The sequence below is a fragment of the Mobula hypostoma genome, chromosome 22, assembly GCF_963921235.1.
Source record: "Mobula hypostoma chromosome 22, sMobHyp1.1, whole genome shotgun sequence".
NCBI lineage: Eukaryota > Metazoa > Chordata > Chondrichthyes > Myliobatiformes > Myliobatidae > Mobula > Mobula hypostoma.
Genome location: NC_086118.1, coordinates 49,711,794 through 49,737,932, shown reverse-complemented (window position 1 = coordinate 49,737,932; position 26,139 = coordinate 49,711,794). Strand labels below are relative to the sequence as shown.

General features: G+C 41.3%; 1 protein-coding gene across 1 annotated transcript in view; it reads right to left on the bottom strand.

The window, feature by feature from the left end:
• rptor (regulatory associated protein of MTOR, complex 1) overlaps positions 1-26,139 on the bottom strand; it is a 500,247-nt gene that overhangs the window by 82,668 nt on the left and 391,440 nt on the right. Inside the window, exon 25 of the mRNA XM_063030532.1 lies at positions 2,485-2,590. Within this exon, the coding sequence (XP_062886602.1) occupies positions 2,485-2,590 (106 nt within the window). The remainder of the gene's footprint in view (positions 1-2,484; positions 2,591-26,139) is intronic.

Sequence of the window (26,139 nt, the reverse complement as noted above, 5' to 3'; positions counted from 1 at the left end):
AGAGTGGTGGCTGTGTGGAACAAGCTTCCAGTAGAAGTGGTGGAGGCAGGCTCGATATTGTCATGTGAAGTAAAATTGGATAGCTATATGGACAAGAAAGGAATGGAGGGTTATGGACTGAGTGCAGGTCGGTGGGACTAGGTGACAGTAAGCATTTCGCATGGACTCGAAGGGCCGAGATGGCCTGTTTCTGTGCTGTAACTGTTATATGGTTATATGGTATTTTAGACTGATGAAAAATGATTTTTAAAAACAGAAGTCCAAAAGGGAAAGTGACTTAAACAGTGACTTTTACAGGACATAAAATTACAGGGTATGGATATCACTGAGATTTGCAGACATTGCTGAATTCTCCTACCGTTACGATGGAGGCAAAATCTGTAACTGTTGGTGTGTAGGACAATGCTGTTATCACAGGGCTGTTAATTAGGGAGTTTGCAACTGAGTAGGATAATTGCTTGATACAACTGAAGTGCACAAGAGTCAAAACCATTAGCACAAAGCAGACGAGAATGTGCTTCCTTCTCTGAAGTACATTAGGGAGTGAATTAAATTATGTGTAAATAATTACAATACAAGTGTCTTGAAGTATTAACAATAATTAAAAGCCACTTCACCAGGTACATGGATTCATTCATTCATTATCCATCGTGTCGTATGACGTGGGCAATCATGATTTTCTTGGCAGTATTTTCTACAGAATTGGTTTGCTTTTCCCTTCTTCTGAACAATGTCTTTACAAGACATTGTGACCCCAACCAAGACTCTTCAGAATTTGTCTGCCTGGCATCAGTGGTTGTACAACCAGGACCTGTGATATGCATCAATTGCTAAGACGACCATCCACCACCTGGTCCCATGGCTTCATGTGACCCTGATCAGGGAGCTAAGCAGGTGCTACACCTTGCCCAAGGGTAATCTGCAGGCTAGCAGAGGGAAGGAGCACCTTACATCTCCTTTGGCAGAGACGTATCTCTGCCCTGTCACTCTGATATGGGTGGATAGGGAAGGTTTGGAGTGATATGGGCCAAATACTGGCAAATGGCACTAGCTTATATGGTAATCCTGGCTGGCGTGGGCCTGTTTCCATGCTGCAAGACTGCGACACCAATAATGTGCTGGGCTTATCATAGGGATAACTACTTAAAAAGCACATATTCAATTACCTTTTCTTTGAGAGACAGTGTTGCTGACTAACTTAAAATGTAAAGCTGCAGAATCCAATGGCTTGATGATGTTCATCTGCGGCTGGCAGTTCCACTGAGAACTGCCAACTTCATGCTCCTTGCAGGTCAGCTCACTGCTACTGCATCCAGTGACAAGCAGTGAACTAAAGAGATGAGAACCTCATGTTTGGCCTCTCAGCTCTTTGTGAGGAATAGCTGACGCCAGTACTGACATCCTGTTGGTTTCTTCAGTTCACATTTTAACTTACTACAAATATTTCTTTAATTTAAAAATTTACTTTATAAAAAATAAGTTACAGATCTTTTCTGCAATTCAATTTAGTGGAGTAAAGTGTCCTCGATACATACATACACACACACACACACACACTCACACACTAATCATTTGCAGGTCAATTGTCTGAGAGAACTGGCTGTGTGTAAGTGACAATTAGGCTTCAGGTAGGTCAAATGCCCAATCCATGCCCTGGCTTCCCTGGTGACGTTTTGATTGCTAGCTCAGGGACTTTTAAAAACAGTTCCAAAAGTTACAAATAATTAAAAATTATAAAAGAAAAACTTTACTTCAAAAAATTTAAGTAATGAATTAATTTCTTTTCAATTCATGGTGAATGAGGTCAAGCTACATCTGGTAGTCAGATATACGTTAAGATGATTTGAACTTCAGTGAGTGGAGCTGAGAACCTGCATGCATTCCCCCACGGAAAGGTTCAGCCAAGACAGATTGATATGGAAGGGCATAAACAGTCTAGCCCATTATATTTTGTTGCTGTTCGGATGAAAGGTGGCTTTACTTTGTTACATAGGTTTATTTTATCACATTAAGTAGAGTGAAGGTGGATGAAAGGTGACTTGTTAGAGGTGTACAAGATGATAAGAGGCATACATTGAGTGGATAGCCAGAGATCTTTTCCCAGGATGGTGGCAGGGTCAGATACATTAGGGACAATGATAGGCACATGGGTGAAAGAGAAATGGAGGGTTATGTGGAAGTGTTAGATTGATCTGCGAGTAGGTTTGAAAAGTCAGTACAACATCACAGGCCTCTGCTGTACTTATTATGTTCTATATATTGCAGATTGACATTGAAATCTCCTAGAATCTGTGATATATTTATGATGTCTTAAAGTAATTCTGGTCACCTGCAAGTGAGCTGCCCTCATCATAAATCTAGGTGATAAAAACCAAGGTTGCATTTCGGATATGTGGCATTGAAAACAAAATCATGACAATCCCATCTCAATGCTTTTCCATTTAAAGTAATGACTGGATTAATTACAGCTGATAAATGACTCACCCTTTTTTATAATCTCTGTGGAACGTTTTCTAACTAACCCGTTACGTAAGAACCTCCATTCTCGCTCCTTGCGAACCAGGCTCTCCACGTCATGCTCCTCAGGAATCTGTGCAGAATTACTGCATTGTCAGCATTCACTACGTCAACAGCTTTGCATCAACACAACTCAAACTAGAACCTTGTCTATTCCGAAAGAATTATATTCATACGACTGTCAAACAATTAAAAACATCATGATCAAAATCTTAGTTTTAATAATATTTTAACTTTAACTGGCAAATCACAACTGCCAGAGCAAATATTAGGTACATATTTAAATAAAAATTTCAAAGTGAGCAAAATTTCTGTCTACATTTGCATGGCTTAGATCAACTTCTGAAAATCGTTTAAATACATACAGAACATGGACAATGGTTCAGCATTCAATTCAGAACTGTTGATACATCTTCTGCAGATTTTTAAATAGGCTTAACTATTCGACGAATGTAACAAGTGCAAATTAAGAAATTTCATACAGACAGTGGCTTAATGTGCTTTTGCTAGAACTGAAATCTATGGATTAAATTTATCTTTCATTTCACATAAACCTTCTTGACTGTTCTTTTCCCCAATTTAATTAGGTTTAGTCCTCCTCAGTACGAAAGTAAAGGTTCTACTCAATACTGAGGAAGATGGACAAACACCTAATCTTGCTTTACCAATACTTCACTGGTTGGCATCTCACTCAATCAATTGTAATTAGAGTCTGGATCAATAATTACTGAGAATAGCAGAAGACTGAAAAAAATTAAACTGCACGTTTTTGAGCATTCCCTTGACAGAGTCCAAGAGCTATATAGCATGGAAAACAGGCCCTATTGCCCAACTCATCTATGCTAACCAGTAGCTGACCTAATACTATGGCATTGGTCAGGCTACATCTGGAATATTGTAAGCAGCGTTATGTCCCATATCTAAGAAATGATGTGCTTGCATTGGAGAGGATCCAGGGGAGTCTACGAGAATGATAAACACTAGAATTTCTGCTGGAAGCGATGAAGGATCCTGGTGAAAGGTCTCAGCCTCAAATGTCAACTCTCCTGTCTATAGATCTGACAGGCCTTCTGAGTTCCTCCAGCATTTTGTGTGTGTGGGTTACGAGAATTATCCCAAGAACAAAAGGATTAATGCATGAGGAGTGTTTGATGGTTCTAGGCCTGTACTTGCTGGAGTTTAGAAGAATGGGGAGGATCTGCTGCTCTACCTTCATCAATGTGCTTAGTCACATCCTCAAAAAATTCAATCAGGCTCGTAAGGCACGACCTGCCTTTGACAAAGGCATGCTAACTATTCCTTATCATATTATGCCTCTTCAAATGTTCATAAATCCTGCCTCTCAGGATTTTCTCCATCAACTTACCAACCACTGAAGTAAGAATCACTGGTCTATTATGTCCTGGGATACATCTATGCCTTTTCTTGAATAAGGGAACAACATCCGCAACCCTCCAATCCTCCGGAACCTCTCCCATCCCTGTTGACGATGCAAAGATCATCGCTAGAGGCTCAGCAATCTCCTCCCTCACCTCCCACAGTAGCCTGGGGTACATCTCGTCTGGTCCAGAAGACTTAGCTAACTTGATGCTTTCCAAAAGCTCCAGAACATCCTCTTCCTTAATATCTACATGCTCAAGCTTTTCAGTCTGCTGTAAATCATCCCTATAATCACCAAAATCCTTTTCCGTAGTGAATACTGAAGCAAAGTACTCATTAAGTACCTCTGCTATCTCCTCCGGTTCCATACACTCTTTTCCACTGTCACACTTGAATGGTCCTGTTCTGTCACGTCTTATCCTCTTGCTCTTCACATACTTGCAGAATGCCTTGGGGTTTTCCTTAATTCTGTCTGCCAAGGCCTTCTCATGGCCCCTTCTGGCTCTCCTAATTTCATTCTTAAGCTCCTTCCTGCTAGCCTCACAATTTTCTAGATCACTATCATTACCTAGTTTTTTGAACCTTTCATAAGCTCTTCTTTTCTTCTTGACTAGATTCACAACAGCCTTTGTACGCCACGACTCCTGTACCCTACCATCCTTTCCCTGTCTCAATGGCATGTACCTATGCAGAACTCCATGCAAATAACCCCTGAACATTTACCACATTTTTTCCGTATGTTTCCCTGAGAAAATCTGTTTCCAGTTTATGCTTCCAAGTTCCTGTTTGATAGCCTCATATTTCCCCTTACTCCAATTAAATGCTTTCCTAACTTGTCTGTTTCTATCCCTCTCCAATTCTATTATAAAGGAGATAGAATTATGATCACTATCTCCAAAATGTTCTCCCACTGAGAGAACTGACACCTGACCAGGTTGATTTCCCAATACCAGATCAAGTACAGCCTGTCTTCTTGTAAGCTTATCTACATATTGTGTCAAGAAACCTTCTTGAACACACCTAACAAACTCCACCCCATCTAAACCTCTCGTTCTAGGTAGATGCCAATCGATACTTGGGAAATTAAAATCTCCCACCACAACAACCCTGTTATTATTATACCTTTCCAGAATCTGTCTCCCTATCTGCTTCTCAATGTCCATGTTACAATTGTGTGGTTTATTAAAAAAAACCAGTAAAGTTACTGACCCCTTCCTGTTCCAACTTCCACCCACAAAGACTCCGTAGACAATCCCTCCATAACTTGCTCCTTTTCTGCAGCCGTGACACTATCTCTGATCAGCAGTGCCACACCCCCACCTCTTTTGCCTCCCTCCCTGTCCTTGCTGAAACATCTAAAGCTTGTATGGCCTAATTCTGTCCCTCTGTCTTATCGTCTTGTCCCTTTTGCCCCTGTTTGGTCTATATCTTTAAAAACTCACAAGAATTGATACAAAGGTGGACAATTACCTCATCAATGAAAAATGTGCTACACGGATAGGTACAGAGGAAGTGTAATGGTTGGGCTGTTGATTTAGAAATGGCTTCAAATCCCATCATGATAGGTGGAGAGCTTGAATTTACACAATAACCCAAAATAAATAATTCAATAATGGTAGCTGTATAGCTTTATTTCAAGTCAAGGCTTAATGCTCATGTATTTTACTAATGCTCTTTAGGGAAGGAAATCAGTCATCCTTACCTAGCTGAAATGTAACTTCATACCATTAACTTCCCAATCAGGGATAATTGATAATGACTTACCATGAAGTCGCTATCTCCTGAACAGATAAATGCGTTACATAATATATTGCTGCAAAAGGCGTAGATTTGGCAGTGGCAGTTTGGGTGTGGATCAGCTTGGAGAGAGAGATAATGCCTGGACATAAGCACGTTTTAATTTCTTTAACAAATGGAAGCTTTGTCAGGCTCATTCAGAAATGAGGCCCTGTGTTTTGCATTGCAGGAAATGGCCAGATTTAAACAGTCCGACCTGTGCTGAGTTAATGAACTACAAAGAAGATGGACACAACAAAAGCCTTCTAGTTGTTGGAGCTCCTTAGCCTTGAATCCTCATCACTATTCAGAGATAGTCACTGCAGGAGCACTGATCAAATTGGTAAAATTGATTTATATTGTCACTGGGGTAGAGTGAAAAACTTTATTTTGCATGCCGTCCATGGAGATCATTTCATCACATCAATACATTGAGGTAGTAGAATGAAATGCAAAATATAGTGTTACAGTTACAGAGAAAGTGACGTGCAGGCAGACAGTAAGGTGCAGGGCCATAACGAGATAGAGTGTGAGATCAAGAGTGTAAGTTATCATGCAAGAAGATCATATAACGATGGATTAGAAGCTGACCTTCAGCCCGATGGTCTGTGTTTACAGCCTTTTACATCTTAATGAGATGGTAAATAAGAAGAACTAAAATAATAAAAAATTGCAAATAGTGTAAATCTGAAACACAAACAGAGAATGTTTGAAACAGTCAGTGAGTCAGAAAGCATCCGTGGAAAGAAAAGCAGAGTTAATGTTTCAAGCTTCTGGCATTTTATGTTTTTATTTATTTTAATTTATTTAGAGACAAAGTGTGGAACAGGCTCTTTTGGTCCAGCAAACCACATTGCCCAATAACCTACCTATTGAACACGAGACTAACTGCAGGACAATTTACAATGACCAATTAACCTACCAACCTGTACGTCTTTGAGGAAACCGGAGCACCTGGAGAAAACCACATGGTCACGGGGAGAATGTACAGTCTCCTGACAGACGGCTCCAAACACCTCCAGCTGTAATAGTGCCATGCTGCTACATGGCACCCCATATATAAAATGAGGAAGCAGATGAGCTGAATAATTCTCTTCCACTATATTGTATCGAAGCATTCTAAAGAAGATGGTGTGCTTGTAAGAAATAAATTGTACTTGCTTTGATCTATAAGATTAAAGGGCATTTGCTGTACAACAGCTTTATTATAACCGAATGATAGCTACAGTTTTTAAACTTCATAATGAGTGCTTTACATAACTGAACGCAATCCAAGTGTTAGATGGGACAGAAATTTGCATGAGAAAGTATACTTCCAATGCCCGGTAGCAATAACATTCAATCGAATCACAAGGGCAATGGATAAATGTTTAAACTAAATAGTTGGAGGCAGGAAGGAATTTGAATGAGGGGAATTTTTGAAAGTTAAAGAGAAAGAGAAGGCCAATGGAAGTGGGTAGTACTAGGGGTCATGATAATCAGGAGAAGGTTGGTAGGACAAGCAAACCTTACTGTGCAGTTGAAAGTAGTGTCAGCATAGGAAAAATGGCAAAATAACTAAACTGAAGGCTCTTTATTTAACTTCTGCAAGATTCGTAGCGATGAATTACGGACAGAAACAGAAATAAATAGGTTTGGTAATGTCGCAAGGAGATCATGGATTGAAAACTGACTTTGCAGGGCACCGGCCATTTTGAAAGGATCAGTAGAAGGAAAAGGAGCATGGGTAGTGTTGGACGTGGAGATGATACAATTCAGGAAGTCCCTCAGAAGTCAGAAATGAGGTGCAAATCTAATGGCAAATCTAAAGGTTGGCTGATTATTCCCCTCCATAGGTGCAGTCTGACTTGCTGTTCCTCCAGCATTCTGAGTGTATTACTCTAGATTTCTAGCATTTGCAGAATCTCTGCGTCTTATCATTACAGCTGTTTCATTAGATGTTCAGAGTACACATCAGGAAGTGTCAGCTTATAACCTCAAGTAAGGTGAGTAAAATGAAGTATCAGTCTGCAAATCAGACTGAAGCAAGTGAGAGATAAGGGGTCTTTGGACATGGCATTTAGTACTGAGTTAAACTGCCATAACACTTCAGTCTTACAGATAAATACAGCAATGTAGAGCCAACTATACAGACAGTTCAGGCAGCATCCTGCTAGTCTGACCTAACCAGTCTGCTAATTTGACCGATTTCCAGTATTGGAAATTGTGGAATATTGTGGTCCAGAATCAATACTGAGTGTTTCTGGTGTTGGTCTTTCCAAACAAAGCACCTTACCATAAAATACTGGATTACATGTTCTTTTTTTTGCATGAATGATCACTGACGATTTGAGAATGATTTGGATGCACAACTAGGAAGGGTAAAGAATTGCCAGATTTCATACAACCCCTCCTACGATAACATGGACCCAACTTTATCAACTGAACATCATTTTCAGTCAAAATTCTCCTCAGTGGTAAGATTTAGATGGAAAGTCACTGATTTGGAATTTTATGTCTTGATTTTCTCTCTTACTCTATAGGTGATGGTGCGGTTGATGAATATTTTCTGCTGTTACGTATGTCAGTTTTCATGCATATTTTTGAAAGGGATATTGTGCAGGATTCCCTAAAGGATAACACGCAGGTTGAGGCAGTACAAGAAAGTCAAATGGAATGTTAAGATTTACTTCGAGAGGGCTAGAATGAAAAAGCAAGGATGTCAAGCTGAGGTTTTATAAGGCACTGGTGAGGCCTCACTTGGAGTATTGCAAAGAGTTCTGGACTCCTTATCTAAGAAAGGAAATGGGGGCATTGGAGAGCATCCAGAGGAGGTTCATTAGAATAATCCTGGGAATGAAACAGTTAATGCATAAGGAGCGCTTGATGCCTCTGCACCAGTACTCACTGGAACTTAGAAGACTGGGGGGCGGGGGGTCTCATTGAAACCTACTGAGTGCTGAAAGCCTAGATAGTGTGAATATGGAGAGGATGCTTAAAATGGTGGGAGAATCTGGGACCAGAGGAAACAGCCTCAGAATAGGACATCCCCCTGGCGAGGCAAGGAGGAGTTTCTTTAGCCAGAAGGTGGTAGGTCTGTGGGATTCATTGCCATAGATGACTGTGGCAGCCGAGTCATTGGGTATATTTAAAGCAGAAGTTGAAAGGTTTTTCATTAGTCGGGCTATCAAAGGTTGCAGAAGGCAGGAAAATAGGGTTGAGAGGGAAAATAAATAAACCATGATTGAATGGTGGAGCAGACTCAATGGACCAAATGGCCTAATTATTCTCCTATGCCTTATGGTATTACGGATATTTTCTATTGTATGCATCAACAATCAGACATTGAGAGTATGAAACGGCACTTCTTCATGTATAATTCACTAACCCTAACCGTACACCTTTGGAATATGGGAGATATATGGAACCAGCAGAGGAAACCCATGTGCTCATGGGAAGAACGTAAATACTCCATACATACAAGCAGCAGGAATTAGACTTCGATCATACAGCTGGCACCGCAATAATGTTCCTCTGCTATGTCACTACGTCGCCCTAAGCTAAGCCTGACAATTTGGCATTTTAACCCTGGGAAAATAAGTCTATCTACTATCTGACTATGACTATCCAAAACCTTTCGTTGCAATAAGGATCACTTTGATATTTAAAAAGGAGTGTGTGTACTTGTGGTGATGAGTACATTCAAGCTCAGAATGAACGAGGAATATCGATCACTGAGAGAAATCAAGAAACATGGGCACATGGCAAATGTCAAATTGATTTATGAGTTTTGTCTTAACTGTTCTAATGTACTGCATTGGCTGCTTGGCTTTTCCGTTAAGTTGTTCTTGCACCCATCAATTTTTAACATATTATAACAGATTAAGACAGACACAAAGAAGTGCTTAAACAGAATATAAACACAAGAAAGTCTGCAGATGCTGGAAATCCAAGCAACACACACAAAATGTTGGAGGAACTTAGCAGGTCAGGTAGCATCTATAGAAATGAATAAACAGCCAATGTTTGAGGCCGAAGACCCTTCTTCAGGACTGGAAAGGAAGGGGGAAGATGCCAAGAATAAAACGGTTGTATGGGGGTGGGGGGAAGGAGGATTAGCTAGAGGGTGATAGGTGAATCCAGGTGGGTGGGAAAGATAAAGGGCTGGAGAGGAAGGAGTATAGGAATATATACAGTCCATCACTTCTGCATTCTAGCTATTATGAAATGTTAGAAAGACTCTTTATCATAAATTTTCTCCCCTCACGCCTTCATTCAAAATCCCTGCAATTTTCAACATTTTTCAAATTTGCACTTAAACGGAGGAATATTTTTATATTAAATTTTGAATATTGTGTTCAGCCTGGTTGCCTCATTATAGAAAGATGTAAAAGCTTTGGAGAGGGTGCAGAGGAGATTTACAAGGATAATGCCCAGATTAGAGAGCATGTTTTATGAGGATAGGTTGAGCGAGCTAGGGCTTTTTACTTTGCAGCGAAGTAGAATAAGAGATGACTTGACAGACGTGTACAAGATGATAACAGGCAAGGATATAGTGGATAGCCAGAGACACTTACACTTCCGCAGGGCGTAAATGGCTAATAGGAGGCGGTATAATTTTAATGTGTATGGAGGGGAGATGTCAGAGGTAGGTTTTTTTTTACAAAGAGAGGGATGAATGCATGGAACACTCTGCCAGGGGTGGTGGCAGGTACATCAGGGTCATTCAAAAGACTTAGATAGGGACATGGATGAAAGAAAAATGGAGGGCAATGTGGGAAGGAAGCAATTAATTGTTATTGAAATGAGTTAAGAGTCAGCACAACTTTGTGGGCCAAAGGGTCTGTTCTATGTTCTAAATTTGAAATAAAGTGGTAAAAAAAAACCGAAATAACACATCTATCTGACAGAAAAGAAACACTGTGGCGAGTTTCTCTGCAAGGAATAAAGATCTGTAACCACAGAAAGAGAAATGGAATTGATTTACTGCTGTCGGCTGCTAATAGTCACATTAAATGGCCATTACTTGTCAAGAGATACACCATAGTCATAAAAGTTGATGAGATAAGTGTCTGGATGGAAGCTGTTCCATAGTAACTTATAAATTCTTGACAAGCCATTGACAGCAAAGTGCAGTTTGAGGGAACAATCCTCTTCTGACCCCTCGTGGGACGATCAGTCGGCAGCTTGCTTGCTTTAGAGACACCACTACCCTGGACCTGAACACACAAGTTCAGCCTAAAGTGCTGGCGGACTGCTACACTGGCAGAAATGCCGAGCTTTGGATAACATGTAGAGCCCAGATGGATACAGAAGATGCCTCGCCAGTTTTTAACCAGCAGCAGTGACCCAGCCAATAACCACAATTTGATTTAATATTGCCAACAGAGATGATTAGATTGATGCTCCTTACTATATGCAAATTAGTTTCCATATTTACAACAATATAACTGAAGAACTTTATTGGCTGTGTTGCATTTAGTGTTTTCTGGTAGTAGTGGGGTGGACTGCAAGTCCAAATAGTGCTGTAAAAATTCATATTGTTTTCATTTTCCTACCTGCTCAGAACAGCTAACATTTCCACTAACAAAACACCAGTACAAACAAAGTCAATGCTTCCTTCACAAAATGCACGCCTTACTGACCAACTTCATTGTCCTGACGGCTGGCTGAAATGGGGTGCTCACAACTTGGGTGTCGTATTGGGTCCTGAAGGTGAGCTTTGGACCACATCGTCATCCATTCCCCCCCCCCCCCCCGACACCCACCACTCCATCACTCAGTTTATGTGCTGCTGAAGCCCTCATTCATGCCTTGGTTTGTCTTCATCTTCATTACCAATCAAGACAGGCTTTGACTTTATGCATATTATTTTCAAAACTTTTATCGACATAGCTGTTTCCCTTTAAACTCCTCCAGCCTCATAATTCTCTGTGACATTTGCTCTCCTGCACTTGAATTTAATCACTTTATCATTGGTGCCCTTGCCTTCAGCCTTACAATTCATTTTACTCTCCGTGATCCCTCCTTTTATCTTTTCTCCTTAAACCAAGCATTTTGATCAAGCTTTTGGTTACTACTCTCATAGCTCTGTTTGACACACAGTCAAATTTTGTCTGATAAAATTCCAGTGAAGCATCTTGAGTGAAGTCGGGCCATGAAATTTGAGGGCCAGATTTTTCCCATCACAGAGATTGATGAATAACTGGAAGGAGATGCTGGAGAAGGTGGTGGAGGTAGATTTAATTAAACCAATTAAAGAGCACATCCATCTTTTCTGAATAAACTCACTGTATGAGCCCCAGCCTTCTGAGGGATAATAAATCAGCCATGATCAAATGGTGAAACAGACCAAATAGCCTAAATTAGAAAATTCCAGATGCAAAGGGACTTGGGAGTCTTAGTGTAGGATTCTCCAAAGGTTAACTTGCAGGTTGAGTCAGTAAAGAAGGCAAATTCAATGTTAACATTCATTGCAAGATGACTAGAATATACAAGTAAGGATGTAATGCTGAGGATTTATAAGGCATTACTCAGACCCCACTTAGTGTATTATGAGCAGTTTTGGGTCCCTTATATAAGAAAAGATGTGCTAGCATTGGAGATGGTCCACAGGAAATTCACAAGAATGATTCAGGGAATGAAAGGCTTAACAAATGAAGCATTTGATGCCACTGGGCATATACTTGCTGGAGTTCAGAAGAATCTCATTGAAAGGCCTAGATACAGTGGATATGGAGAGGATTTTTTTTATAGTGCGGGAGTCTAGGACCAGAGGACAAAGCCTCAGAATAGAAGGACGTCCAATTAGAACAGAGATGAGGAATTTCTTTAGAAAGAGTGGCGAATCTGTGGAATTCATTACCACAGGTAGCTGTGGAAGACATGTCATTTGGGTATATTTAAAGTGGAGATTGATGGGTTTTTGATTAGTAAGGGCATCAAAGGTTATGGGGAGAAGGCAGGAGGATTGGGTTGAGAGGGATACAAAATCAGCCATAGTGGAATGGTGGAACAGACTCAGTGGACTAAATGGGCTAATTCTGCTCCTGTCTTATAGTCTGAAATGTGATTAGTGGAGATTGGAATCAAGGTCTGCGAGGAAGAGGTGGGCCGACAGGCCCCGTTTCTATGCTGAACGTTTCAGATTAATTGATGCTATAAAATACAAGAAGTTACTGCTTTAATGAATACGGCATTTCCTCCTGCAGTACTCTACTGTTAAACACAGCTGGATTTATATAACCCATCATAGCTTCAGTGTTGGCATGTGTTCAGTCAAGAGTTAAGGTACTTGCTGGGATAAGCATTTTTGCTACTTTACTGAACTGAGATACTGTTTCACTGCAGCTTCACAGGTAGGTTATGGTACTCATTGCCAAAATTTCCTCTCTGCAATTTATGTCCTATAAAACCTACAGGTACCAACTTTTGGACTGATTTCTTGCACGTGCTACACACCTGTTTCTGTACAGACAAGAGGGAATCAGTCATCCCCTAGATATTTTCAATAGATATATTTAATGTCAGAGAAGTGTGTACTATATATACTGAAATTCTTTTTCTTCGCAAACATCCACAAAAATAGTGCCCAAAAGAATGAATGACAGTTAGACATTAGAACCCCAAAGCCCTCCCCAGCTTCCCCCCCCCAATGTATAAGCAGCAGCAAGGCAATGACCCCCTCCCCCACCAACAAAAAAGCATCACCAAGCACTCAAGTGTGCAGCAAAGCATCAATAAAGACACAGACTTGCAGTACCCCAAAGAATACTCGTTCACCCAGTAATTCGACGTACTACAGGCTCTCTCTCTCTCCCTAATAAGGGAAAAAGGAGTGTCCTCATTTCACAGTGAGAGGGGAGACATAACAAACAATTCGCTGATATATGATGTTGAAAGTTTCCACACCAACCTAAAGTATTAATCTCCAAAAAATACTGTTTTTTAAAATCAATCTGGCATCTATTTCAAATGATGACTGTTTCTTTCATTTAACTTCGACGATAAACATCTTGGACCTGGCTGAGACAGATGTACAAGCTTTTAAAATTCTATACTTTATTTCTTCCTTCTGTTTTAGACCATTAAAAGCTAGTTTCCTCTAACAGACATAAACGCAAGAGATTCTTCAGGTGCTGGGGGTGGGGGAGGAAAGGAGTACAACTTGGCAGGTGATAGGTGAGACCAGGTGAGTTGGAAAGGGAATGAAGTGGGCAGTTGGGAGTTGATAGGTGGATCAGGTAAAGAGCTGAAGGTGAAGGAATCTGATTGGAGAAGAGAACAGACCGGGGAGTAAGGGAAGGAGAAGAGGGGCATCAGAGGCTAGTGATGGGCAGGTGGGGAGGGCAAGAGTCATTTATCCACAGATGTGATATATACAACTTTGGTAATACCTTACCTGTAGTGATTTAATGAAATCTAGTCAGTTATGCGAAACTGTTCCCACTACACCACATTTCACAGCCTCAAACTTTACTGCAGTGCTATAATGATGCAAACTATCAACTGCACAACTCAAAGAATTAATATGGTCAGATCAAATTATTAACCGTAGCCTTTTCTGCCCCCTCTCCATCACCACTTATATTCAAAACCTCTTTCCAGTAAATAGAACTGCTCGTGAACCCTTGTGGGTGCTTCAGTGTTTTTTCATGATTAGGATCATGAAACACTATAGCTGTTTTAACACCTATCTCTCACTCAATCAGAACCAATCTCCTTCAGTTTGTCGAGGAAAAGACAATTAACTCAGAATCAGAATCAAAATCACTTCATTGACAGTATTTGAAACATACCAGAATTGAACGTGGTTCAGTGCCAAGCATAAAGCACAGACAACACAATAGCAAACAGCCATGAGCAATCTACAATTGGCAGAACGGTCACACGTACAAACACTAATAATCAAACTGAAAAAAATGTGAACATATAAACAGACTCAATAGTTATCAACACAACAAGAGGAGACCATTTAACAGATGTTATGCAAGGACAGTGAGTGAGTTTTGTTGAGAAGCTGGAGAGTTAAAGGAAAGAAGCTTCAGAGTTTTGGTGGTGATGGACTGGTCTCAGCCCAAAATGTCAACTCTTTATTCCTCTCCATAGATGCAGCCTGACCTACTGAGTTCTTCCAGCATTTGTGTGTGTTACTGTGGATTTCCAGCATCTGCAGAATGTCTTGTGTAGTTCAGAGCACACTTAGTTAGTTGGCTCAGAAGGCTAAGTTTTCCAGTTCAGAATCAGAATTAGGTTTATTAGCACTGACATACGCCATAAAACTTGTTGTTTTGTGGTAGCAGCATAGTGCACGTCACAAAGTATACTATACATTACAATAAGATATTGGAAAGATATATAAATTAAGTAAGTTGTGTAGAAAGAGAGCAAAAATAGTGAGGTAGTGCTCATGGTTCATTGACCGTTCAAATATCTGATGGTGCAGGGGAAGAAGCTGGTCCTAAAACACTGAGTGTGTGTCTTCATGTTCCAATATGTACATGATGGTAGTTATTGTTATATATAAAATCGCTATGCTATTAATAATCTTCTTATACACTCCTTCAGTTTCAAGAATTATTGTCACATGTATCGGATACAATATGAGGAGCTGGTGTAGGGTGCAGGGCTTCAGATTTCTGGATCGTTGGATCTCTTTTGGGGATGGTATGACCTGTACAAAAGAGGTGGGTTACACCTGAACCCAAGGGGGACCATTATCCTTATGGCCAGCTTTGCTAAAGATGTTGAGGAGGGTTTAAATTTATTTGGTGGGGGTGGGGTAGGAACTGAAGTGGTAGGGTTGCGGATGGGGCAGTTGGTATACTGCTAGATGCAGTGTGTAGTGAGACTGTCAAGAAGGACAGGCAAAATTGCAGTCAATACGATGAGCTGCAGTGTAACATGGGGACAAAAGGCGATGAAAACTGGACTTAAGGTGTTATACTTGAATGCATACAGAATATGGAATGAGGTAGGTGATCTTGTAGTGCAGTTAGAGATTGGCAAGTATGATCTTGAGGGCATCACTGAGTCATGGGTGAAAGAAAATCACAGTTGGGAGCTTAACATCCAAGGATACACATTGTATCCTTAGACAGGCAGCTGTCTCAGAAAGGCAGTGTTCATTATTAAGGACCTCCAGCACCCAGGGCATGCCCTTCTCTCACTGTTACCACCAGGTAGGAGGTATAGAAACCTGACGGCACACATTCAGCATTGCATTCCATCTGCCACTTCTTTACCAATTCTCTTAATCTGTCTAAGTCCTTCTGCAGCCTTCCTGCTTTCTCAACACTACCTGCCCTTCCACCTATATTCATACCATCCACAAACTTGGCCATAAAGCCATCAATTCCTTCATCCAATTCAGTGACATACGACGTAAAAAGAAGTCCCAACTGTGACTTCTGGGAAACACCACTAGTCACCAGCAGACAACCAATAAAGGCTCCCTTTATTCCCACTCTTTGCCTCCTGCTAGTCAGCCAATCATCTATGCATGCTCGTATCTTTCCTGAAATACCATGGGCTCTTATTTTGTTTAGCAGCCTCTTACGTGACAACTTGTCAAATGCCTTCTGAAAATCCAAGTATACAACATCCACCGATTTTGTCTATCCTGCTTATTACTTCCTCAAAGAATTCCAACAAATCTGTCTGGCAAGATTTTCCCTTTAAGTAACTGACTTGGGCCTATTTTATCATGTGCCTCTATGTGCCCTGAGAGCTCACCCTTAACAATCGACTCCAACATCTTCCCAACCACTGAGGTTAGGCTAATTGGCCTATAATTTCCTTTCTTCTACCTCCCTCCCTTGCTGAAGAATGCAGTGACACTGCAATATTCCAGTCCTCTGGAACCATGCCAGAATCTAGCGACTCTTGAAAGGTCATTACTTAGGCCTCCACAATCTCTTCAGCTACCTCTTTTGGAACACTGGGGTGTAGTCCATCTGGTCCAGAGGACTTATCTACCTTCAGACCTTTCAGCTTCCCAAGCACCTTCTCCTGAGTACTAGCAATTATACTCACTTCTGCCCGTCACTCTTGAACTTCTCGCATATTGCTAGTGTCTTCCAGTGAAGACAGATGCAAAATATTTAGTTCGTCCACCACTACCTTGTCCCCCATTACTACCTCTCCAGTGTCATTTTGCAGCGGTTCGACATCTACTCTTGCCTCTATTTTACTCAGTGCAGGAGCAGGCCCTTCTGCCTGTGATGTCTGTACCGAACACAATACCAAATGGAACAAAATACACATTCTTCCAGAACAAGATACTTATCCTGTCATTCTCTGCATGTTCATGTGTCTTATCTAAAGGACTCAAACAGAACTGTCATAATTACTTTCGTAACAACCCCTAGCAGCCCATTTCAGGTACCCACCACTGTGTGTAAAAATACTTGATCATACATCTCTTTTAAACTTTTCCCCCTCCAGCTTAAATGCATATCCTCTAGTATTTGACATTTTGACACTGAGAAAAAGATTCTGGCTGTCTACCCCATCAATGTCTCTCATAATTTTATAAACTTTTATCAGATTTTCCCTCAATCTCTGATACACCACAGAAAACAACCCAGGTTCGTCTAGCCTCGTTATTCTAGTAAACATTGTGGCCATGATATGTTAGCACCGGAATGGGTGGCGACACTTGTGGGTTGACACCAGCATATCCTGGTGCATGTTGGTTGTTAACACAAATAATACATTTTACTGTATATTTTGATGTACATGTGACAAATAAATGAATGTGAATCCAAATTAAAGCTAATGCCCTCCAATCCAGGTTGTATCCTGGTAAACCTCCTCTGTTCTCTTTCTAAAGCCTCTATATCCTTCCTGTAATGGGATGACCAGAACGATACTCTGAGTGTGCCCTAATCAAAGTTTTATATAGCTGCAACATGACTTCCTTTCTCTTATATGCAATATCCTGACAAATGAAGGTAAGCATGCCATACATCTTCTTTACCACCCTTAAGTGGTCACTTATAGAGAGCTATCAATTTGCACCCCAAGATCTTGTGCATTAAAGTTCCATTAACTGCATTCTTCCCCTTTACTTTTGACCACATAACATCTCAAACTTGCCCAGATTAAACTCCATATGCCATTCCTCCATAACTGATGTATATCCTTTGACACATAGCTTCACTGTCCACAACTCCATCGACCTTTGCGTTATCTGCAAACTTTCTTACCCACCCACCTACATTTTCATGCAAGTCATTCGTATATATTATATTACAAACAACTGAAGTCCCAGCACTGCTCCCTGTGGAACACCAGTGGTCACAGACCTCCAGCCAGAACCCTCTCCCACCATTGCCCTCTGTTTCCTATTCTGAATCCAAACTTGCAAGTCACTATAGGTCTTATGTACCTTAATTGCAAGGATAGTCTACAATGAGGGAATTTGTCAAATATCTTCCTAAAGTCCACAAAGACAATATGCACAGCCCTACCTTCAATAACACATGACCTGCCCCAAACCACATTATGCTGACTGTTTATAATCAGGCCAATCTTTTCCAAATGTGTACAAATCCTGTTCCTAAGGATCCTCTCCAATAGCTTCCCTGTCACTGATGGGAGGCTCAGTGTCCTATAACTTCTTGGACTATCTCTACTTTGGTTCCTAAAAAAAAAGTATCAACTTTTGCTACTTTCCAGTCCTCCAGGATCTTGCCTGAAAGCAATGATTTTCATCATGGCCGCAGCAGACCCTTCTCTTTCAGTAATCTGAGATATATCCAAAAGGGCTCTGGAGACCTATCCATCTTCATGCTCAAGAGGCCCAGCACTGTCTCCTTCTCAACTGCCTCAGGCTGCTCTGACCATCCTTCAGACAGAAAAGCACTTAGCTATTAAAATACGTCGAAATGGCTGCACCATAAGCACTAAGTAATTCTCTTCAACTGCATAGTGTGAAGGATGTATTTTACTCTATGTGGAATCACTGAAAACCTTTGCAAGTGACAGCAGTGCTGTGGGGACAAAATGTCACAGCCTATGTAGCTGCCTCCTTATCAGGTGGGGCAGAAAAATCCACTGCAAAGACTTGTCCTGCTACCCATAGGGAGGATGGTTTAATGAGTCATAATCACTGAGAGTTCAACTTCTCGACATCTGAAGCCTACCTCAATACAGGCTGGATATACTTCAACAATTATTCCTTAATAAACCTTAACACTGTTGCCATAAAGCTAGACTACGCATGGTTCACGAAGAACGGCACACAGTAAGTATTATTTCTTTCTTAGAGATAATTTACAATCATAGAATTTTACAGTACTGAAGGAAACCATTTGGCCCATTGTACCATTGTTTGGCGCTTGGCTTAAAACCAAAAACAAGTCTTCTTTCTTGTTCTTTGTTAATCCAGGTGCTTTATAAGCCTGATGATTATTTTTGCTCTTTATTGCAGTGAAGTGGTTGGGACGCCCGAGACCTTGAAAGATGCTTCGTAAATGCTAGTCTCACTCTTCCATCAGAAAAAAATTTTAATTTCTCTTTGATACATAATTTTTATTTTTTCCTGACACAGAACAGGGCTTTCTTGAAAGGTACAGAATGATAAATTCAGTAAGTATTAATGATGAGTGTTAAAAGAAATACTTACTGTCTAACTACTGTTACAAAACTGCTCACAATACTCCAAGTGAGGCCTCACCAATGTCTTATAGAGCCTCAGCATTACATCCTTGTTTTTATGTTCTAGTCATATTGAAATGAATGCTAACATTGCCTTTACCTTACTCACCACTGACTCAACCTGCAAATTAAACTTTAGGAAATCCTGCACAAAGACTCCTGAGTCACTTTGCGCCTTGGAATTTTGAATTTTCTCACCATTAAGAAAATAATCTATGCCTTTATTCCTTCTAACAAAGTGCAAGAGCATACACTTCCCGACACTGCATTCTATCTACCACTTCTTTGCCCATTCTCCTAATGTGTCTAAGTCTTTCTGCAGCCTCTCTGCTTCCTCAACAATACTTACCCCTTCGCCAATCTTTGTATCATCTGCAAACTTGGCCACAAAGCTATCAATTCTGTCATTTAAGTCATTGACATACAACATAAAAAGCCGTAGCAACACTGACCCCTGTGAAACACCACCAGTCACCGTCAGCCAACCAGAAAAGGCTCCCTTTATTCGCACTCTTTGCCTCTTGCCAGCCAATGCTTTATCCATGCTAGCAACTTTTCTGTAATACAATGGGCTCCTAACTTGTTAAGCAGCCTCATATGTGGCACATTGTCAAAGGCCTTCTGAAAATTGAAGTACACAACATCAACCAATTCTCCTTTGTCTATCCTGCTTGTTATTTCCTCAAAGAATTATCAGGCAAGAATTTCCCTCACGGAAGCCATGCTAACTTCAGCCTATCTTACCATGTGCCTCCAAGTACCCTGAAATCTCATCCTTAACAATTGAGTCCAACATCCTCCCAACCACTGAGGTCATGCTAATTGGCCAATAGTTTCCTTTCTTCTGCTTCCCCATATAAGTAGATGAAAATATCTAACTTTAGGAATTCAGTATGTGACTCGCAAGATTTTCTGTTAACAAATCATTGACCGAAGTATGAAAGATCAAAAAAACATTTATTCTGGTTTAATAACATTTTATATCTTTGATTTCAATTAAGAATGGAAAAAACATACCAAATATGTGGAATAAAAGAAAATTCACCATTATTTAATAAAACAATCATTGGCCTGAGGAGAAGATGGCTAAATACAAAATTTCTATTAAACTGTTTATCAATAATACCACGCAGGAAATGTCCACCTCAGTAAAATGTCACGCTGTTCTCACAGGCTTTACATTATTGGTTATTTTAGATGTAAAATAATTCAATAAAATTGTGTCAAGAACTGCAATTGTCAGCTCGAACGCTGGCAAGGAAACCAGCTGTTGATTACCACCTACCATTCTTCCTCCCTGATGAATCAGCACTCCCCCCTGTCGATGAAGCACTGAAGTTAGCAAGAACACAAAATGTACTTCAATGTCTATTATTAAGAATGCTGGACAGCACCATCACTACTGAAGCCTTAAGAGCATAGCTGCCATTGGTTTTGTCCTAGGTGTCAGAAAACCAATAGAAAGCATAAACTAATATGACCTAATCTTTATCTATCTATTGCTAATAAATAATGGTGGCAGTGAGTGGCAGAAATCTTGCAGAAGCAAAGTCTGCTTTCATACTGAGAACACCTTCCATCAGGTGGTGCAGCACATGCATAAGGTAAGTTAAGAATAAATTTTGCAGCTCAGAGTTGGGGCATCCATGAGGTGTTGATGGACTTCAGTTGGAGCAGAAATGTGTTCTAAAAGAATCTGTAACCTGCTGTTACCAGTTAGCACATTCCAAGGACCAGGGCAATGTGTATGGGATATACTCAAGCTTAGCCAGAAAGGCTCTAGTGTAGGGGTTCCCAATTTTTTTGCATGCCATGGACCTCTACCATTAACTGAACAGTTTGTGAAGTCCAGGTTGAGAAACCCTGCTCTAGGGGATACGTTCCCTAACACTGAACTTTTGAAAGGCTGGAACTTGCGTAAGAAAACTCTCAGCTTTTGCTGATGGAACATTGGTGAAAGAAAACTGGTTTCTTGTTGACGTAATGTAAATAATATAAAAAGAAAAATAATTTTTTAATCAAAGAAAATCTGAGAAAACACAGGCAGTGTAGTTACAAATTGTCTACAGCTGTCTGTAGTGTGCTGAAGATTGTCACGATGTACCAGCAAACATTAAAATGTGTTAGTGATACAAGATAGAGAAAATTCCAAACACCGGATTGATGGAACTTGAGAACTAGGAGCAGGATTGGTCCTTTGATCCTGTTCTCCCATAGTTATCAAGCAGCAAACAAGGTACAAGATCAGCCCCAGTACGCAGGAGCTGCAGGGATGGATCTTGGTCCCTCGAGATCGGTGAGGGACCAAATACTTATGACTAGGTGTACAAGATGCTGAAAGGCATAGGTTGAGTGGATAACCAGAGACTGTTTCCAGGGTTGGGCACGTAGCCAAGTGGTTAAGGCGTTCGTCTAGTGATTTCAAGTTCGAGCCTCAGCTGTGGCAGCGTGTTTGTGTCCTTGAGCAAGGCACTTAACCACACATTGCTCTAGTGTCTGTGCGAGGAATGGCGCCCCACACAGACTTCCAATCTGTGCCTTGTAAGGCATGAAAATGCCCGACACAGGCCTCTCATGGTCTGAGTCGACGTTCCCTCCCCTCCTCTGTTTCCAGGGTAGAAATGGCTAGTACAAGGCATCCTAGCTTTAAGGTGACTGAAGGAAAGTTTAGAGAGAGAGGAGGGTGTTAGAGGTAAGTTTGTTATACACAGAGTGGTGAGTACATGCAACACCTTCCCAGGCATGGTGGTAGAGACAGATACATTAGTGACACTTATGAAACTCTTCGGTAGGCACACGGATGAAGGAAAACTGGAGGGCTATGTGGGAGGGAAGGGATTGATTGATCTTGGAGGAGAGTGAAAGGTTGGCATAATATCATGGACTGAAATGCCTGTACTGTTCTATGTTCGAAGACATAGATGCATAGTTAACAATATGCTAGGTATTATAAAGGAATGAAATAGAAAAAAAGATAGCATATCCTGCTAGACACAGTGAAGGCTATGGCCTTGTTGTGTTTGTGTTTGCCTCCAATCAGGCTGTGACAGTACAGTTAAAAGCTGCATGCGTCATGCATTATGGAGAGTTATTTAGGTAGTTCTAATCACAATAGGCAGAAGTTCTACCCAGCTGATTTACAGTCTATCCTGGATACTCTCAATTATCAGCAAAGTGCGGCAAGACGTACAAGACGATGAGGCATAGATGGAGTGGACAGTCAGAGACTTTCCCCCACGGCAGACATGCCAAATTCGAGCGGGCATAATCTTATGGTGATTGGAGAGAAATATAAAGTGGATGTCATAAGTAAGTTTTTTACACACAGAGTGGTGGGTGTGTGGTACACACTGCCAGGTATGGTGATAGTGTCAGATACATTAGGGGTGAATATTAATTTCTCCTTCCAGTAAACAAACTCCCTCCCTCCCTTCCTCTATTTTCCACTCTGACCATTTACTTCTTCTTACCTGCCTGTTACTTCCCCTTGGGTCCCCACCTCCTTCTCTCTCTCCCATGGTCCACTCTCCTCTCCTACCAGCTTCTTTCTTCTCCAATCCTTGACCTTTCCTATTCACCTGGCTTCACCAGCACCTTTCAGCTAGTTTCTTTCCCCTCTCCCCGCCTTTTTATTCTAGCATCTACCCCTTTCCTTCTCATTCCTGAAGAAGGGTCTTGGCCCAAAGAGTAGATTGTTTATTCCATAGATCTTCCATAGATGCTGTCTGACCTGCAGAGTTCCTTTGGCGTTTTGTGTGTGTTACATTAGCGACATTTAAGAAACTTTTAGACAGGCATGTGGATGATAGAAGAATGAAGGCCAAGAGGGAGCATAGAGTTAGATTGACCTTCAAGTAGGTTAAAAGTTCGGCACAATATCGTGCACTAAAGGGCCTGTATTGTGCTGTAATGTTCTATGTTCTACGTGCACAGCATTGCTACTGAGTGCTCATTCCTGTTCAGTTTGGATAGTTCGAGGGTTGTTCAGCTCCACGTGTCTTTGTACTCTCAGCCCAAGTACAGATAAAAGATGATGTGAAAATAACTGCTCTTGACATCAAGGTTGCAAATGATGAAATGAGGCACCCAGGAGTCCAAGGAAAACTCACATCATCATGAAGTGTTTCGAGAGGCTCGTCATGAGGCACATCAAGACCCTGCTGCCCCCATCACTGGACCCCCTGCAGTTTGCGTACCGTCCCAAGCATTCAACAGACGATGCCATTGCCATCACCCTCTGCCTGGCCCTAACCCACCTGGACAAAAAAGACACGTGCGTTTGAATGCTGTTCATAGACTTCAGTTCAGCATTCAACACAATCATTCCTCAGAAACTGACTGGAAAGCTGAGCCTACTGCGAGACCCCAGTCAGTCCGGATTGGAAGCAGCATCTCCAATACCTTCACACTGAGCACAGCGGCCCCCTAGAGCTGTGTACTCAGTCCACTGCTGTTCACTCTGCTGACCCACGACTGTGCTACAACACACAGCTCGAACCACATCATCAAGTTCGCCGATGACACGACCGTGGTGGGTCTCATCGGCAAGAACAACGAGTCAGCATACAGAGAGGAGGTGCAGCGGCCAACAGACTGGTGCAGAGCCAACCACCTGTCTCTGAATGTGAACAAAACAAAAGAGATAGCTGTTGACATGGAACGACCACTCTCCGCTGAACATCGATGACTCCTCCATAGAGATCCTTAAGAGCACCAAATTTCTTGGTGTTCACCTGGCGGAAAATCTCACCTGGTCCTTCCAACACTAGTTCCATAGCAAAGAAAGCCCAGCAGCATCTCTACTTTCTGCGAAGGCTGAGAAAAGTCCATCTCCCACCCCTCATCCTCACCACATTCTACAGAGGATGTATCGAGAGCATCCTGAGCAGCTGCATCACTGCCTGGTTCAGAAATTGCACCATCTCGGATCGCAAGACCCTGCAGTGGATGGTGAGGTCAGCTGAGAAGATCATTGGGTCTCTCTTCCTGCCATTACAGAAGCAAACAGCACTATGAAGGACCCCACGCACCCCTCATACAAACTCTTCTCTCTCCTGCCATCTGGCAAAAGGCACTGAAGTATTCGGGCTCTCACAGCCAGACTATTTAACAGTTTCTTCCCCTAAGCCATCAGACTCCTCAATACCCAGAGCCTGGACTGACACCAACCTACTGCCCTCTGCTGTCCATATTGTCTTGTTTATTATTTATTGTAATGCCTGCACTGTTTTGTGCACTTTACGCAGTCCTGGGTAGGTCTGTAGTCTAGTGTAGTTTTGTTGTTTTACATAGTTCAGTGTAGTTTTTGTATTGTTCATGTAGCACCATGGTCCTGAAAACCGTTGTCTCAATTTTACTGTGTACTGTACCAGCAGTTATGGTCAAAATGACAATAAAAAGTGATGACTTGACATCAATGTTTTTCACCTGCCAAGTGAAAGCATGCACAAAGGAGGGCAGTGCTTGCTGGACAGGATTCATTTCAGCTACTTACTGCAGGGATTCCTATGTGCGATGTTCTCTGTTAAATTCACCAATACTGGGTGAACAAATTTGGCACGACCCTGTCAACCCCTTTCAATTTTTGTCAGAAAGCATTCTGGTTAGATGCATCACAGCTTGGTATGGCAACTGCTCGGCCCCTGACTGCAAGAAACTGCAGAGAGCTATGGACACAGCTCAGCCCATCACAGTAGCCAGCCTCCCCTCCATCTATACTTCTCACTGCCTCAGTAAAGCAGCCAGCGTAATCGGTACCAACCCCAACCAAGGCATTCTCTCTTCTCTATACTCCCATCAGACAGAAGATACTAAATCACTAAAACAGATATCAGCAGTTGAAGGACAGATTATAGCTGGTGTTGTAGGACTAGTTAATAGTTCTCTAGTATGTTTGAAGTTCGTCTCAAACTCATAATCTACCTGGTTATGACATTTACCCTTATTGTCTATCAGCATTTTCTCTAGCTGTTTTACTTTATTCTGCATTCTGTTATTGTTTTACTTTGTACTATCTCAAAGCACTGCCTAATGATTTGATTAATGGAAATGATTTAATAATTTACAGTGAAACAAGCATGCAAGACAGGTTTTTCACTTTACTTCGGTACATGTGACAATATTAACAAGTTCTAATTGATAACTGCTTTGTCAATGGTTTTCCTTCTATTAACATCTAATGCAAGATGTTTAGTAACAACTAGTTCCTCTTTTCCATTCGCAACTCATCAGGCTTGTCCCTGGATAACATACAGGCCTGGCTGGCAAGTGTAAAGTTACATCTTTGTCACACATGTAAAGCTAAGATTAGAAACATTGCTTTAATTTGTCATCCTACATTGAAACATACAGTGAAATGTGCTGTTTGTGTCAATTAGATTAGATTAGATTAGATTCAACTTTATTGTCACTGTGCTGAGTACAGATACAAAGCCAATGAAATGCATAGTCCAAATTTGTGCTGGGGGCAGCCTTCAAGTGTCGCTATGTTTCAGGAACCAATGTAGCACGTCCACAAATTACTAACCCCAACCTGTTCGTTTTTGGAATGTGGGAAGAAACTGAAGCACCCAGGGAAAACCCACACAGTCACAGAGAGAACGTACAAACTCTTTACAGACAGCAGTGGGAATCGATGGCACTGTAAAGCCTTATGCTACCGTGCCACCCTGTACCAAGTAAGAACAACTCTAATAACAGAGGACCTAACCAAACATTCAACAGTGCTATCACTGTGGAATATATTATTAATCCTTACTGGAGTAGTCATACAAATACCATAGTTGCAAGAGCAGTACAGACACTGATTATTCGGCAGAATAAAAC